The 15,298-nt window shown below is 43.5% G+C and overlaps 1 protein-coding gene across 5 annotated transcripts in view; it reads right to left on the reverse strand.

Moving 5' to 3' along the window:
- GRB10 (growth factor receptor bound protein 10) overlaps positions 1-15,298 on the reverse strand; it is a 145,647-nt gene that overhangs the window by 20,129 nt on the left and 110,220 nt on the right. For all 5 annotated transcript variants that reach the window (XM_069004119.1, XM_069004116.1, XM_069004117.1 and 2 more), the window contains one exon: positions 4,006-4,162. In XM_069004119.1, the coding sequence (XP_068860220.1) occupies positions 4,006-4,162 (157 nt within the window). The remainder of the gene's footprint in view (positions 1-4,005; positions 4,163-15,298) is intronic.

Consider the following 15,298-nt stretch of genomic DNA (forward strand, 5'->3'; position numbering starts at 1 on the left):
AAAGTTGTGGTCTTCGCTTTCCTAACACACTGAACATTGCTTGTCAGGGACAGACTGTTTGTTCTGAGGAAATCAAGTATAGATGAACATTTGTCAATTGGTTTTGTATTTCAGTGTTTAGTTTCTGTAAATATACTCGGTGTCTGTTTCTTAGATGCTTTAGACAACTGACCTAGATGTATTCTGTTACTACATCAAGACCCTTTTGAGATTCTGTGGTGATACTCCCACTGATTTAATGTTTATATTTTCATTTTGATGGTCAAAGCCACCTTGGAGAAAAGCTGCAGCATTTCACAGCACATGCATGTTAAAAAAAGGAAGCTAGTCCTGGTCAGTTTGCTATTACTTCATGGAAGTTGTACACTTGGGAAGTCCTTGGTAATTTGCACTTGGTTGGTACAAATGGGATGAACTTGACACATGAGAAACTCAGCCTCAGCCCTGCTTTGAGCTTCCTGCTACAACACTAGAAGCACAGATGTCAGCCTGTTCAGTTCAATAGGTCAGTCTGTCTTCAAGTGGCATTGCTGTTGAAGTGACCAGAAATGTGTCCTTTCAGTTTATCTGATAGGCCCCACTCAGTCTCCTCTACAGACTTCCTGGAACAAACTTTCCCCCCACCCCACCCAAGTTAATCTGTATTATCAGAACTTCTACAGAACTGTAGCAGTGATACAAGGTGGGAAAAGGAGCTGGATTCCATCAGGAACAACTCACAGGGCATGGCCCAAAATTCCCAATTAGAGAATCACTACAAATGACAGGTGGACCCCTGTATGAAATAGCCCACCCTGCCTTTGCATTTTAGCAAGCCCTGTGTTTATCTGTTCCACTTTTAATTCACTCGTATTAAGGGAAGTCAATGTACGTAAACAAGAAAATCTGTGTACAAAACCAGCAATGCCTTCTTCTAACCCTCCCATATTTCAGAGCCCTACTATGTTCTTTCCTGCTTCAACTGTATTTAAGTAAGATGTACAGTCAATTCTGGAGCTGGAAAAATGAAGCCTGTAGGCAGGGAGGGATGCTTTCAGTGTCCAGACACATACTATCATGTGAATGTCTTCACCATTATTATTTGTGCTAATGTCCAATACAGAGATCTCTGTCCCCATCCTAAATGGATGATAGTTAAGCATGGAATAGAACACAGGGAGAATACCACATTTTATGAACAGGTTAGGTATACTTACAGTAGCAAATGAAATAATGGGACTGATTCAAATTTCACAGACTGCTTAAATATTGACCACAACGTGCTTTAGATATTAGTGGTATGGTGCAGCAGCAACCACTTTCAAATGTCAAATCAAGAAAGTCTGATGGCAAATTGTCCCACCACTGCCTACAGTGAGAACACAAATACTTTGTGCAGTCAAATAGCTGTTTAAAGTTATGTGCAAGCACACATGTTATTTGGAATTAACTTGGCTATGCGTGTGAAGTGAACAGTGAGGTGAGGGTTCCTTACAAAGTGAGACCTCAAAGACCAGTGCAATGATAAATATGCAGCTGGCTTCAAAAATTTGATCTTGTCCTCAGTCTGCCCAATAGTAATACAACAAACTGGTTCTGGAACCCAGCTCGTTTGGAAAGTACTATTAGGCAGAATATGGGGAGGGAAAAAAAAGATAGCGAACTAAATGAAGGAACTCCTCTCTTTTGGTGGGCTTCAAGACTACCACCTACAGCATTAAGTCAGCAAGGATGTATTGCATAAGAAATAATGTCTTCTGGAAACACAGAATTCTGAGTGGTCTTAAACCATATTTGTTTTCACACTAAGTATTTATTCACCATTGTTTCATACTTATACTAGCAATCTTATATCTAGAGGAACAAATATGGGACATCAGACACCTGATGATAACTTCACCTAGGTTGCAGACAGATTACTACATTGATCTGATAGTCTCCAAAATACAGGAAAGCACTTAAGCTACAGAGAAGCTAGAAATAAGCAGCCAAATAATAAAAAAAATTCAAACTGCATCCAAAACTGGTGGAAGCATGAAAGTTGATATTTAAAGTTTATTGAATATGTCACAGTGTATACTTTAGACCCCAGATTCAAGAAACTGGATGATTTTGTCTCCTGTTAAATTAACTCATTTATTCCCTTTTCTGAAATCTGTATAATTACATTTTTTTGATTCTTTAAATATTTTTTCTTTGTTGTCTTTACACCCCCAAAGGTTGCATTACTTCTCACACAAATCTACTGCGTGGCCTACAGGGGACAGCCCTGGAGCAGTCCTTGTGGAACGAAGTTTGGTGGCTGCTGAAGCCCCAACCTACACAACCCCACTTCTCTGGGGGATCGCTTTGTGCTTCAGTTTGAAACAGAGGTCCAAGGCAGGCTGTATATAAATGCAGCCCGATAAGTATCTTGCTCTTTTCCCATCATTGTTAATTACCAAGTTATTTGTGTGTAAACAGAAGCTTTTGATTTCCTAATCAGCCTCCTGCCCGATTCATTCAGAGATGTCACACACCAGAGTTTGACAGCACAATTAGTCACCATGGAAGCTATTGTGATGTCACAAACACTGAATTGTGGCATCATTGAATGAATCTGGCAGGAGAAGGATGTTGGTTACAAAGGAGAAGGCTTCTGTTTACACAATACCTTGGTAATCAGCAATGATGGGAAAGAGAATATAGAAAAAAAGAGCCTAGTAGTTTAATGAGCATTGATAAAACTGAAAATTTGTAAAGGTTTTCAGAAGCGCATGTGGCATATTAAGCCACGGAGATAAAGATTCTGTAATTTATACCTTAATTATTCACCTCATCCTATGTCCTCAGAACTGAAAGTATATCACAGACATAGACCAGTGAATGTGTCATCTTAATTTTTCATATATTTCTACATTAGGAGAGATAATAAAACCATTCAATAATCAGTATATCCTATGTGTTTGGGGTTTTTGCAAGTGTTAGTCTGCAGAGCAATGAATTTGTTAGTGTTTAACAGTATTGGTTTAGGGCATCACATTTCCAGCAAATAATTTCCTTTTTTTATTTGTAAGGGTTCTGATTACATTTTTAGACATAAAACCCCCTCTGTTAGCTACAGATAGTATTCACAATTCCAGTGCTGGCGATTGCAGCTTATGATTTGTCTTCCTCTCTTTTCTAGAAAAAACGTTCCCCGTGAAGTATATCGACTAATACTCCAAATGCTACACTTTCTAAAGCGTTATCGTATGCTATGGAGAATTATAGATAGCATTATCTGAGCGATACGCTGTTGCAAGCTGCACAGCAGAACCCTGCAACTAATCAGTGCCACAAAATAACAGGAAAAGCAAGACTCAATAACATGAGATCCTTTCAGGTACTGTAATTAAACCAATTCACGGTGTTATTTAATTCCCCACGGTTCTTCCTCTTGCTGCCTTCTTGAAACTGTAACCATGACACCTTAATTTCAATCAGGTGGAAGAGCTGCTGCCTGGAGAGTAGATACCACCGCTGGTCCAGAAATTGCCCATGGATTTGCGGGTGGTGCCACCATTTTTTCCCTGCCTGAAGTCAAGTTTAGCCAACCCCCTCCCCCACCTCAGCATGTCTAGCTTTCATAAGCATTACTGTAGGTATGTAAGGCTGAGTCTCTTCACCCAGGTCTCCCAGCTGGTGATGAGCTGAGCTGTTTCATAGGACCGTACTCTAAGGATCAAGCTTAATTTGCCTAAGCTGTTTATTTGCAATAGCTTCAGACACAGCAAGGTAGCAACAGAGCGCTAGCGTGAAGATTAGACAATTCTTCCTTTTTTATAGAATAAAAAATCAGGGGATGGGAAATAACGGAAGGACTTTAAATGGCTTAAACGCTTAACACATCAAATTGTAATACACAGAAAGCACGTATGTGACTTCAGCTAATTGTACAAATAAAAGCAATGGAAAAGAAAACGTTCCGTCTGGAAGCACATTTATATGAATCACACATATTTTATGTTCCCAGGTAACCATGCCACCCCTTTGACCATTCCCTACCTAATCCTAGGTGAGGGTGATGCTCCACTAGAGTCCAGCTGTTATCATCCACACAATGACTTTTGTAAACGAGCAGCTGACAGAGGTCCCTGGCTGTCATGTCTGCTAGAATCTCGACCACTTTGCTTGTTCCATCTTCACTAAAGACTTTTACATCCTGCAACATAAAGGGTACACTTACAGATCAACAGCTCTGAACATAGGCAAACCACACAGCTACTGTAGAAAAGCATCATCCTCTTGGTGTGAGGGTTCCAAGCACCTTGGCAGCCAGGACAAATGAAATGGATGATTCACTTTATAACACTTTCTCTCGATGCCCCCTAGACCTATTTCCCCTCCCCCCTCCCCAACATCTCCCTGCACTAAACAAAGATTCAGCAGGGTTAATATGACCACGTACACAGGAAAAGTGAGAGAGCAGGTTCTGTATAAAGCTGTGTAAGGTAAGCAAACGTGAAACAATGTCGAGAGAGTACTTTGGCAACAGTGGGTGAGAGAAATCACATCCAGTCAAACACACACAATTTTCATTGTGATCCCATCGGAGGCCTCTGAACATTCACAGAGGAGCAGGCCAAGACCCCAAAGATTAAAAATGGCTCTCTTGTTCCCCACTAACTTTTGATTGTTTCATGTGGGGAAGTCCCACTTGCAGTTTGCCGGCAAATCAATTACCTAGCACAGTCCACACATTTCTCTCCCTGCCCTGACTTCTCTTTTGATCCTAGCTTGAAAGTAGTTTGAAACCAAATGTGCATATGCTGCACATCCTAAATATCAATGGGGATGAGAGAGCAAGTCAGGAACCTTCTCCCCACCTCCTGAATTATACAGATGCTTTCCTCTTTGCATTGTTCTGCTCAAGCGAGAGACACTTGCCGCAAAATTATTTCTCCGGGCGAACGTGCAGGTCCCAGATTTAAATCAACTGTGTTTAAAACGCTCCGCATCCTAGTGAGAGAAGGAGAGCCTAACAAAAACCTCGAGGGTAATTTGATATGGAAAATCTTACCTCAACGGCACGTAAAAGGCAGCAGTCGGAAGAACAAGATGGCATTTTAAATGGGGATTGCCTCTTGAGAGTTAGTTCTCTGCCTCCGCCGACCCTCTGCAGCCTGCGGCTGGGCGCCCGGGGTGCCGGCGGCGTCAGGGGGGGCCGTACCCTACCTGTCACGTAGCCCCTGCTATGGGGACTGTTTCTGGGGAGGGAAACAACTCTGCCAGAGCTCCACTCAAAGGGTTACACGCAATCTTTGCGGTAGTGAATCAAACCACACTGTGCAGACCAATCCTAGCCCTCCCTCCGACTGATGTAATCATTTCCCACACACTATCAGACTTCCAAATTATTCCCGCCTCCCCCACCCCCCCCCCTCCCCCAAAAAAGAAAGAATTACAAAGGAAATGTGTTTTTTTATGACGACCTTGGGGCGCTTGAGACCCCTGGGGCGGCCGCGGGGCGGGGTGTGGGGCGCCCGGCACGCGTGTGCTGCTGCCCCGGCGCCGGTGCCGATCCCGCCCGCAGCCCGGCCTGCCCGCGCTGATGTCATCGCCTGCAACTTGGGCACTTGAACTTCTCCGCCGCCGCTCCCCGCCCGGCCCGACCCGCGCCCGGCTGCGGCTCCGCTCCGGGCCCCGGCGGTGCCACCGGGCCGGGGGCGAGCGAGCATGGCCGGCGCCGCCCCCACCCCCCCGCTCCCCGCTGCCCCGGCTACGCACAAATTCGAGCCCAGTGAGGGAGGAGTTAAAGCCTCATCCAGCCCAAGTGACTCAAACCCGCGCGTTCAGGAAACGGCTTCATCTGACAGCAGGGATGAGCCAGCTCTTTCGGAAGCGGGCTCTGGAGAGGAGAGGAGGGGGAATCCCGGTTGCTCTGGGGAAGGCATGCGTGCTGTGCAATGTAAGGGCTGCACTCCTGCCAACGCTTAGCCACGCCAGAGGCATCCTCGCACACGCAGGAATTTGTTGTGCGTGGGGGTGCCCCGTTTTCTGTCCTGCGGGCAAGTCTCTGTTGTGTCACTAGCCCCGTGTTGCAGCAGAGCCCCGCGTCACGCCCGCAGCGGTCCCGGCCCGCTCCGCCACTCGGCAGCGCGCCCGTGGGACGGGGGACACGAGTGGAGGGATGCTCGGGACGCCCCGCGGGCATCGCACCGCAGCGTGCGAGTGGGGAGAGCAGCACTCGTGTTCCCTCCCAGCATGGGCAAGCACACCGAAAAGCCAGTATGCAACAAGACAGAAAGTAGTTACTTTGTTTGTTTTAGTGGGGAATGGGAGGGACTAACACCCGCTTGATTTTTTTTTTTTTCTTCTACTTTTGTAGTATAGCGATAGATTGGAAAGGAGTGACAAAACCGAAAAGTTGGTGATTAAAGAATTCCTTTCTACTTTCAGCTTACTCTGTGCATATAACTGCACTTTCTGTATTGAAACTAAACTATTTTGGATGGATTTCCTGCCTCGGGAATCAACCTGATGACATCATTCATTCATTAGTCACGAGAAGCACAGCCCTCTGCTCCCTGCCTCAGCTTTCACCGGGGAGCCCTAATCAGGAATGCGCCACAGCAATCGCCGCTTTTGCAACACCTGGAGAACAGACCCCACTTTTCCTTTCCTGCTGGGAACATGGCAGTGATACAGGACAGACTGCACCCGATCATTGCCAGTGCCAAGTCCCAGAAGAGAGGCAAAGCTGTTCTGCTGAGGGTGCCTCTCTAGCCCGTGCAGGTGGAAAAGAGAGAGCTGTAAGACAACCACCACACACTTTTCTCTGTTCCCAAGCATGGAAAGCCTTAACGCCGTGTGGCCACTGGAAGAAAGCTGCAGCTGTCTTTTATGGTCATTCATGCTGTGCTTTCTCGGTATGAAGTAAAGGGGTCATGGGTACGTGTCCCACCCTCCCCCTCCTTTGCCCAGAGTCGGAGCTGATGCCGATGCCAGCCCCCCTGAAGCACCACAGCACCTTAAACTCCGGGATACCCAACGCTGCTGTTTGGTGTGCGACTACTGTAATGCCATGTTCCCTCCTCCGGAGAGCCAGGCCCTCTAGGCAGCACCCGCTATCCCAACACCACAGCCACTGTGGGAGTTGTGTTACAAACATGGATATGTTCATTCGTGGGACCAGTCAGCCCTTGGGGTGTTAACAGTGCCTTTAAAGCTCAGGGACTGGAGCGCAGTGGGTGGGCAGCAATGAGCAAGTTAACTTCACTGACTATTAATAGTGCTGTGTTTGCCATCAAGGACAGTGCAAGGCCATGTATCACCACTGACATCACAGATATAAAACACTGCATCAGGAGGGGTTGTAATGGCCTGAGCTGAACCCTGCCCCGGGGGATGGGAGAGAGGCAGAAGTGAGATGAAACCCTGTGCCTCTGCAGAGGCAAGAGTGCAACAGACCTCAAGAGGCTTACGTGGAAGGTAAGGGGATTTTATGTCCCCACACACCGCTGCAGAGTTATGATGTATAACCACAAATACGAAACCATCTTGACGACAAAGCTTCACCTCCAACTTTCTGACAGTTTCTGTGTCAAAAGATGCCGATAACAGTACTCCTGTATCACAGGGGACTGAATTTAAAGTCATTTGGTCAAATCCAACTCTCTCACATTTCGTTTGTGTCTTTTTTTTTTTTTTTTAAGGAAGCACCTCCCACTTTAAGATATTAAGGGCTCCTTATTCAAATTTCTTCCAGCAGAAACTTGGTGTTTGGAGTGTTTCACTTCCAAAATTGAATTGGGGCTTATTGTCTATAAAAGAAAATGAAGCAGGATTCATTTGAATAAAATACTCCAATAATGAAAACACTTAGCCTGATGAGAGGTTCAAAAAGTTAGTCTGACACTTTTGCCCTGCATCTCTCTGAGAAATGCAGTGAAATGCAACAGCAGACTGCCTGCAACAGTGATTTACAAAAGGCCCTAATTACGTCACCAGCACAAGGCACCTTCTATTCAAAATTAAGGTTAAGAATGCTAAGCCAACCAGAGCACTATATTGGCTGAACATTCAGTGCTTTACAGTGCAAAGGAGCAGATAACAGACTGCACCATTGTTCTGGGAAGAAGTCTTCCCCCAAGCTTTTCTCTTCTTTTCTTTTTCTTTTCTCAAAAGACAAAAAGACTTTAAAAATTAAAAATTTAAAAGAACATTAATATTCATCACTTCAGTGGTTTCATATAATGGGTCACATATCTTGAGTATCTTCATGTCTGTTTCATCTTCCAGCCTCAGTTCCTCAACCTCATTGCAGTATTTTTTGTGTATCAAGTAATACAAATATTTTAGGAATGTGGAGGGAAAAAAAAAAACCAACAAAAACCAGAAAACCAAAACAGTCATGTCATGGTCACATCATTTCTTTTCCACTTTTTGTGCTATTTCTTTCCTTTTTCTTCAAAACAAAATCTATGACTATACACAATCATCACAGAATTTCACTCTGTTAAATAATGTTATGCTGAAAATCTTCAGTGGCAAACAGATCTACATTTACATTCTACAGCCTGAAATTACATGGTGTAATTTATATCAGTGCAAACCAACCTTTGTTATCCTGGGTTATGACTCCACACGTAAGAAGAGAGCACCAGTTATCAGAAGGCCCTCTGACTGAAATCTAATAGATAAAAGGTTAAAAGGTTTCAGTACACCAGTTCAACAAGAGTTTCCCTTGGAAAGAGATGAAGATCAGACACTTCACAGAAAGCCATTAAAATACACTGAAGAGTCATTACTATGATCTGCACAAACTGAAAATCAGTCCAGCAAGTTTTGACTTCCATCCCCCAATTTCACTCATCAAGACTGTTCAGCCATGAGAATCATACAATCAGTGAGGTAAATAGAAGGAAAATGGAACTGAAATGTAAGCATGTACCTTGTGCAAGCAAAAGCAGCTATTTATTGCAGAAGGCACCTATGTACCAGGCAGGTACTTGCTGTTTTCACTGGAACCCTGTTTTGATGAGATCTTTTTTCCAAAAACTTTCTATAATCAAAGCTTATCAGCTCACAAGAGCAGAGTCAGAGTCACTGGAGGAATGGGGAAGCTTTCAATTAGGATCAGTCAATTCAAAGCTGCTGAAGACTCAAGCTCTGCCTGGAGGCTACCCTTAAACTGCTATTTGCCTAGTTGAAAAAGCAACAAATAAAGGAAGGTTTTGCTTCCCAAAGTTACAAACCTATGAAAAAAAAAAGGCCTCTAAGCATGCTCAGTGCACACCTGACAGGCAAGCAACTCAGTCAACCACATGTACATGCTGGACCACCAGCCAGTCCCCCTGTACTTGCCCAGCAGCATTAAGGCAGTTTTAGAAGGCATGGGAATTTCAACTGCTGCAATGAAATAAATATATAGGTCAACCCTATGGCTCTTTTGGCCTTCTCTGTTGCACTGCTCATGCAGGAAAATAGCCCTTCAGACAAACAGCAGCAGTAACAGCAATACATCGTGGATAAGATCACTTATACACAAGGCATCAGATCGTACTTCCTTATACAAGAAAAAAACCTGTGAGTTATTTGATCATTGCTTTTTTTTCTCCTACATATACACATAAAACCCTTGGAAATGCTGAGGTTAAGGTTCTCATAGCAACATTAACTCTCTCCTCTGGCATATACTATATTTAGGTACACATTTAAAAGCCTATGAACAACAAAGGAGAACAACTGTTGTACAATCAAGATTTTAAGTCTTTGACTTTCATATTCAGAACAGCAACCTCAAAAAAAAAAAAACAACCCACAACCCCCCACTTTAGTTGGCCATGTTTCAAAACCCTCACTCTGTCCTCCTTCACTGGGCATTGAATTTTAAACCCATTCCCAAGGGTCAGAGAAATAACCTGACCTGAAAGGTAATCACAGTATCATCTTATGTTCAGTGGTCACCAAAACCAATACTGAAGTCATAAATTGCATGAGGGTTGTACCAGCAAGAGAGGTTTTGGGAGTCACAGCGGTGTGGGCAGAGAAGGGCACGGCAGGACTAGTGCCAGGTTCAAGTCAGCATTGCTATTTGGAGGGTTAGCTCTTCTGAAGCCATCATGTATGAACATCCAGTCACACATGCACCCAGTGCTTTTGGGGAGTTACATTCTCTCTGAAAGTAAGGGAGAGAGATGGAGCAACTTAACATCTAAAGCACATGACAAAGGCTCCTGACTCTGGACTTAAGCTGGATGCTGTAAGCTATGTTGGCTGAACTCATGCCACTGTGGTGATTAATCAAGCAAACATGTCTCTCTGCATTATTTCCATCATGGTTTAACCCCAGCCAGCAGCTCAGCCCCACACAGCTGCTCACTTACTGCCCCCAGTGAGATGGGGGAGAGAATTGGAGGGAATCAAGTTAGAAAACTGATGGGTTGAGACAAAGACAGTTTAATTAGGAAAGCAAAAGCCATGTGCGTGAGCAAAGCAAAACATGAAACTCATTTCCCACTTTCCATGGGCAGGGAAGTGTTCAGCCATCCCCAGGAAAGCCCATCATGAGTAATGGTGATTTGGGAAGATTAACACCATCACTTCAAACGTTTTCCCCCTTGCCTTGTCCTTCTTCTTCCCCCAGCTTCATATGCCAAGCAAGACACCAAATGGTGCAGGATTTCCCTTGGGTTAGTTGGGGTCAGCTGTCCCAACTGTGTCCCCTCGAGCTTCTTGTGTTCCCCTCCCCTCCTTGCTGGAGGCGTGGGATGAGGATCAGAAAAGACCTTGCCTCTGTGTAAGCACTGCTTAGCAGTGACTAAAACATCTCTGGAATTATCAACACCGTTTTCATCACAAATCCAAAACATGGCCCCATACCAGCAACTAAGAAAAAAATTAACTCTACCCCAGTCAAAACCAGCACAATTATACACTGCAACTGTTGACATTTGAGCTTAAAGAAATAAGCAAAGTGTGTTATGCGGCATGTATACTAAGCACATTTAAAGGAACATATACAGTGAGCACATTTGGGGTACTATTAAAGTTTAAAATAGAAATATTGTAGTAACAAGCCAAAGCTTTTCCTCCTCTAATTCAAAATTGCATGTGAAAATGGTTATTTGCTATGCAGGCACTGAATTATCTGCTTGTATCTTCTCAAAACTTGAAGTATTTCTTAAATCTAAAAGTGTTGCTCTCTGTATAGGTTCAGTATTGTATAGCAACTGCATCGAAGCATCTGCAAAAATCTCAGCTATTTACATACAACTGTGCAATATACTCCGAAGGAAAGACTGTGCAGAGCACATTTTCAAGACATAACCACTGCCTGCATGAACAAAAGATTTATTCCAATGTGTGTGCACATACTTAGAGGCTGAAGGATTGGAAACTGTAAGTTGCTACCCTGTAATTTCCGTATTTTAAAAATAAATAGCGGAATGCAGTTTTAAGTGATACATATCTACATACAGACAACACATCAATTTTGTGACAGTATTCCCAAAAGCTGTTTCAACTCTTTCCCACTTTGGTTTAAGGTTCAGATGTTCAGATAGATCATTTGACCTGTTTGACATTTTCACATCTTCCCACTCAATTCCTCATTTGCCTCCCATTTTTAGGTAAAAGAAAGGAGAAAGACTAATTTTCAATCCTTCTAAGAGTAATAATAGGCCTTTATGAATTTTGCTGAAGCTTCAGGGTATTTGCAGAAAACTGGAAGAGTGAAAGCTTGGGAAGTAATTTGTATAGGCTTTGACAGTCCACATCAGCAGGAAGGGAGTGCAGCAACAGCCAGCTCACTCAGTCCTGGATTTGGGAGTCCAGACTGTTCCAGTGTTTTCTGTTAGTTTTGACTGTAAGTCTGTAAACGTGCTCCCTTCTCTCTACACAGCTCCTCCTAACAGCAATTGCTTTTTATGCAAAAATCCTTTCTGGTTTCAAGATCCTTTACATACATTAAAAAAGACAGTTACAGACACTGTTACACTCCTTTGATTATGTAATGAAAGGCATTAAATGATGTTGCTGGCATTAACCTTTATCTTTCATATATTTTATTGTGCAATTTATCCCTAGATAGTTTGCAATTTTCCTCAGCTGTGCTTACAGAATGCATTATTTATTGTCTGAATTTGCTCCAAGAGAAAGGTTTAGTACAAAAGTTCTTGCAAACAATTTAAATCACTAACAACCCTAGAAAGGGTAATACAAAGGAAAACCAAAATAATTTCTTGATTAAATCCTTAAGTAACCAAGCTAGTTACTGAGTATTTTAAATTGCTCTGCCATTATAAATTACTCTGTAGAAAAGGAAGTATTACCACATCTTCCTTGCTGCACAGGCTTCCAACCACAAGAACCACATTAATTTGAACCTTGGCAGAGGGTGCAACAAGGCTCCAGGGAGCAACTTCTTATAGGATTTAGGAAAATGGTGCAGGTCCCCAAGACTTGGATGGCTCCTTCTTTCCCACTAGGACACTGTGACAACTGCAGCTGAGGCCCTTGTCATCTAGGGCCCAGGCCATTTCAGGCCAGGGTTTAGCAACGTGCAGTTGGCTTCTCACTTTGATTTACGATTATTCCAGTAGAACTTCTGCACGGGTAGTCCACAAAATCCCCCTTCCCTTGCACGCTTTTCTGGGGAGAGAGGAGCAGAGAGGTTGCAGAGCAGACCTCTGCAGGAACACCTTTAAGGGCTGCAGGCACACCTAGACCTGGCTCCAGCACTCTTATTTGCATGTACCAGTCCAGCCACATATTATTAGGAAAGGCACCAGGGACTGCTTTCAAAGATGTCTTTGGAGACTGAGGATTAGTATTTGAAGATAGATGCATTTTTAAAGCATGGGAAAACCTTGGGGGTGGTGACTGTCTCTTATGTGATAAAATGGGACCTTGGGTTGATGTAGTAACAGAAATAAAATAGAACAAAACCAGCAGCCCAACAATAGGCGACAATGCCAAATAAACTATATTTGGAATGTCCAGACACAACAAAACAAACACATTATTTTAAGAACGAGTAGTTATGAAATTTGTCGTGAACAAATGAAATCCAATTTACCTATTCTGGTAGCAGAGGAATCTAAGCAAGCATTAAGATGTAGGGCTGGACAGAAATTACAAACTTAGAATGCAATACAGGGGAAGACAAAGATAGACCCTCTTCCCACTCCTGTGTGTTCCTCCAACCCAAAAAAGTAATCACAAGGAGTGAAAAAGCCAAGGATTTAAGGACTTGTAAATCTGTTCCCCAGTGCTTGCAAGTGCAGAGTTCCTAAGATTTTCTCTGCATCCCTGAAGGCTAGAATGAATTAAATCAATTATCTATCTTCACAAGAGTTCCTTTATTCCTCACACACACACACACATCCTGATGAAGCAATGACATCCCAGACCAGGAAGTTACACCAAAGATGCCAGGAGAGAGGGGGAAGCTGGAAAGCAAAACAAAAGAAACTTTAAGAAAAACCTCTATGAATTCAACATGCATAGATCAGAGAAGAATCAAGTATGGTACATCACATGGAGACAAAACACAAGGGCTACAACCAACCTAAGAGTGAGAATATGAAGATGAGAACAACTTAGGGCAGTGAAAAAGATAATGGAAGCTACTGGAAAAAAAAGGGCAAAACATGGAGAAAGACTCCTAATGAAAACCAGCTGTAACCTACAGATGCTCAAGGACTGATGACCATTTAAAGTATAAACACCCTATGAAATCTACATCACAACAACTTCCATGTGCTGAAAATCCCAAAAGCTCAAGCACATCTTGGAAATACAAATTTCCCGCACTCCGACAGCATCAGGCGCAACCCCCAATCAGTTTTTCCAAAGGGGCTGAGTTCATACTGCTCTGACAGCAGCAGCAGGGTGCTTTATAAGGAGAGGGTGACAGGCTTAACTACAGCAGCGTGGCAGAGCATCCTCAATGCCCGGCTGTCAGCTGCCCCCGCGCTGTACAGTATGCAGCAATATTGCTCAACTTCCCGTCTCCCAAGCTACCGGCTCTGGAAGGCGGCGATTCCAAGCAGCGAGTATCAGCTAATTGTTGCTGCCTGCAACGTCCAGGATGTTTTATGGGTCAGTTTGTCACATGCACATAGTAAATGCTTTTAAGAGAGCTGCTCACATTGGGCGGGGGGTGGTGGCAGGGGGGGAATATTTCTGTGCAACTGTGTAAGCATCAATTGTGTGGCCAGAATTAGCCCCCTGCAGATCTTTACCCAGGAAAAGTTATGTCAGTGGAAGAAGAGAGCTTATGTTATCCTCTCCCCAAGGCATGTGAAATTCTCATTTTCAGCGATTTCTTTAATGGGAAGAAAACTGTTCCATGACACTGCTCTGCTGTTTAATTTTTGGTAGATTTAAGTATCAGAGGAGAACAGTGGTGTGATACAGCAGAAGTTTCCAGGGCTGATGTAAGATCTAGGATTATGGCACCACAATTAAGCTGGATATTCTCTCCTGAATGCAGCTAGCCCCATGCAAATCTCACTCTCTTCCAACCTGCTAAGAATTATTCATTTTCAGGGGGGGAAAAGTGAGAAAAATATTGGCATAAATCCAAAACCAACAATACAAGGAATTTATTAGCATACAGTGTCTATCTACCCCACCCCAAAACACCTAATGTAGAGATCCAAGGTACCAAGAAATTTTTCACATCTCTCACTGCTCTGCTTCACTGCTGCACCCATCCATCCGTGCACACTACAGGAAGATCAACTCTTGAGTTTAAGTCCACAGCAAGCATCTCTAACTTATCTATTTCCAAGTTCCCTCTCCAGGGCTTGCTCGAGACCACTTTGCATACCCCTTCCTCTGAGTAGGGGCACCGCAAACAAAAAAACAAACACAAAAAAACCCCACACAACCCAACCCTTTGCTTAGCTTACAGGGACAAATTCCCTGCTGCCATGGTTACCACTCCAACTTCTCCTGTGGAACTAGAAATAAAAAAAATAATAAAAAAAAACTTCCCTGAGAACAGACGGCTATATGTTAGCTCTCCCTCCCCTCACTCATCATTGTTAGCCACTAAATCAGCTACATCTGGCATATTTAATTTGGACTAAATGAAATGTCACTAATTAAAAAGATGCCGAACAAGCAATCCATGACATTATAGAAACAGCTTAGTATTCAGCCTATTATGAACTGAAAGGAATCAACCAGTTTTTACCAAAAGCTGAGAAACAAAGGCAACTAAATGGTCCTCTATACAATCCTACTCACAACAATGTCCTCCAGCTTTTCCCTATCATCTACATGTACTGAGGTTTCCAGGCATTAATTCCTGGAGCAGCAGTGGCTCAAAAGTGAAGTAGTTAGC

This window comes from Aphelocoma coerulescens, chromosome 2, assembly GCF_041296385.1.
Source record: "Aphelocoma coerulescens isolate FSJ_1873_10779 chromosome 2, UR_Acoe_1.0, whole genome shotgun sequence".
Taxonomy (NCBI): Eukaryota; Metazoa; Chordata; class Aves; order Passeriformes; family Corvidae; genus Aphelocoma; species Aphelocoma coerulescens.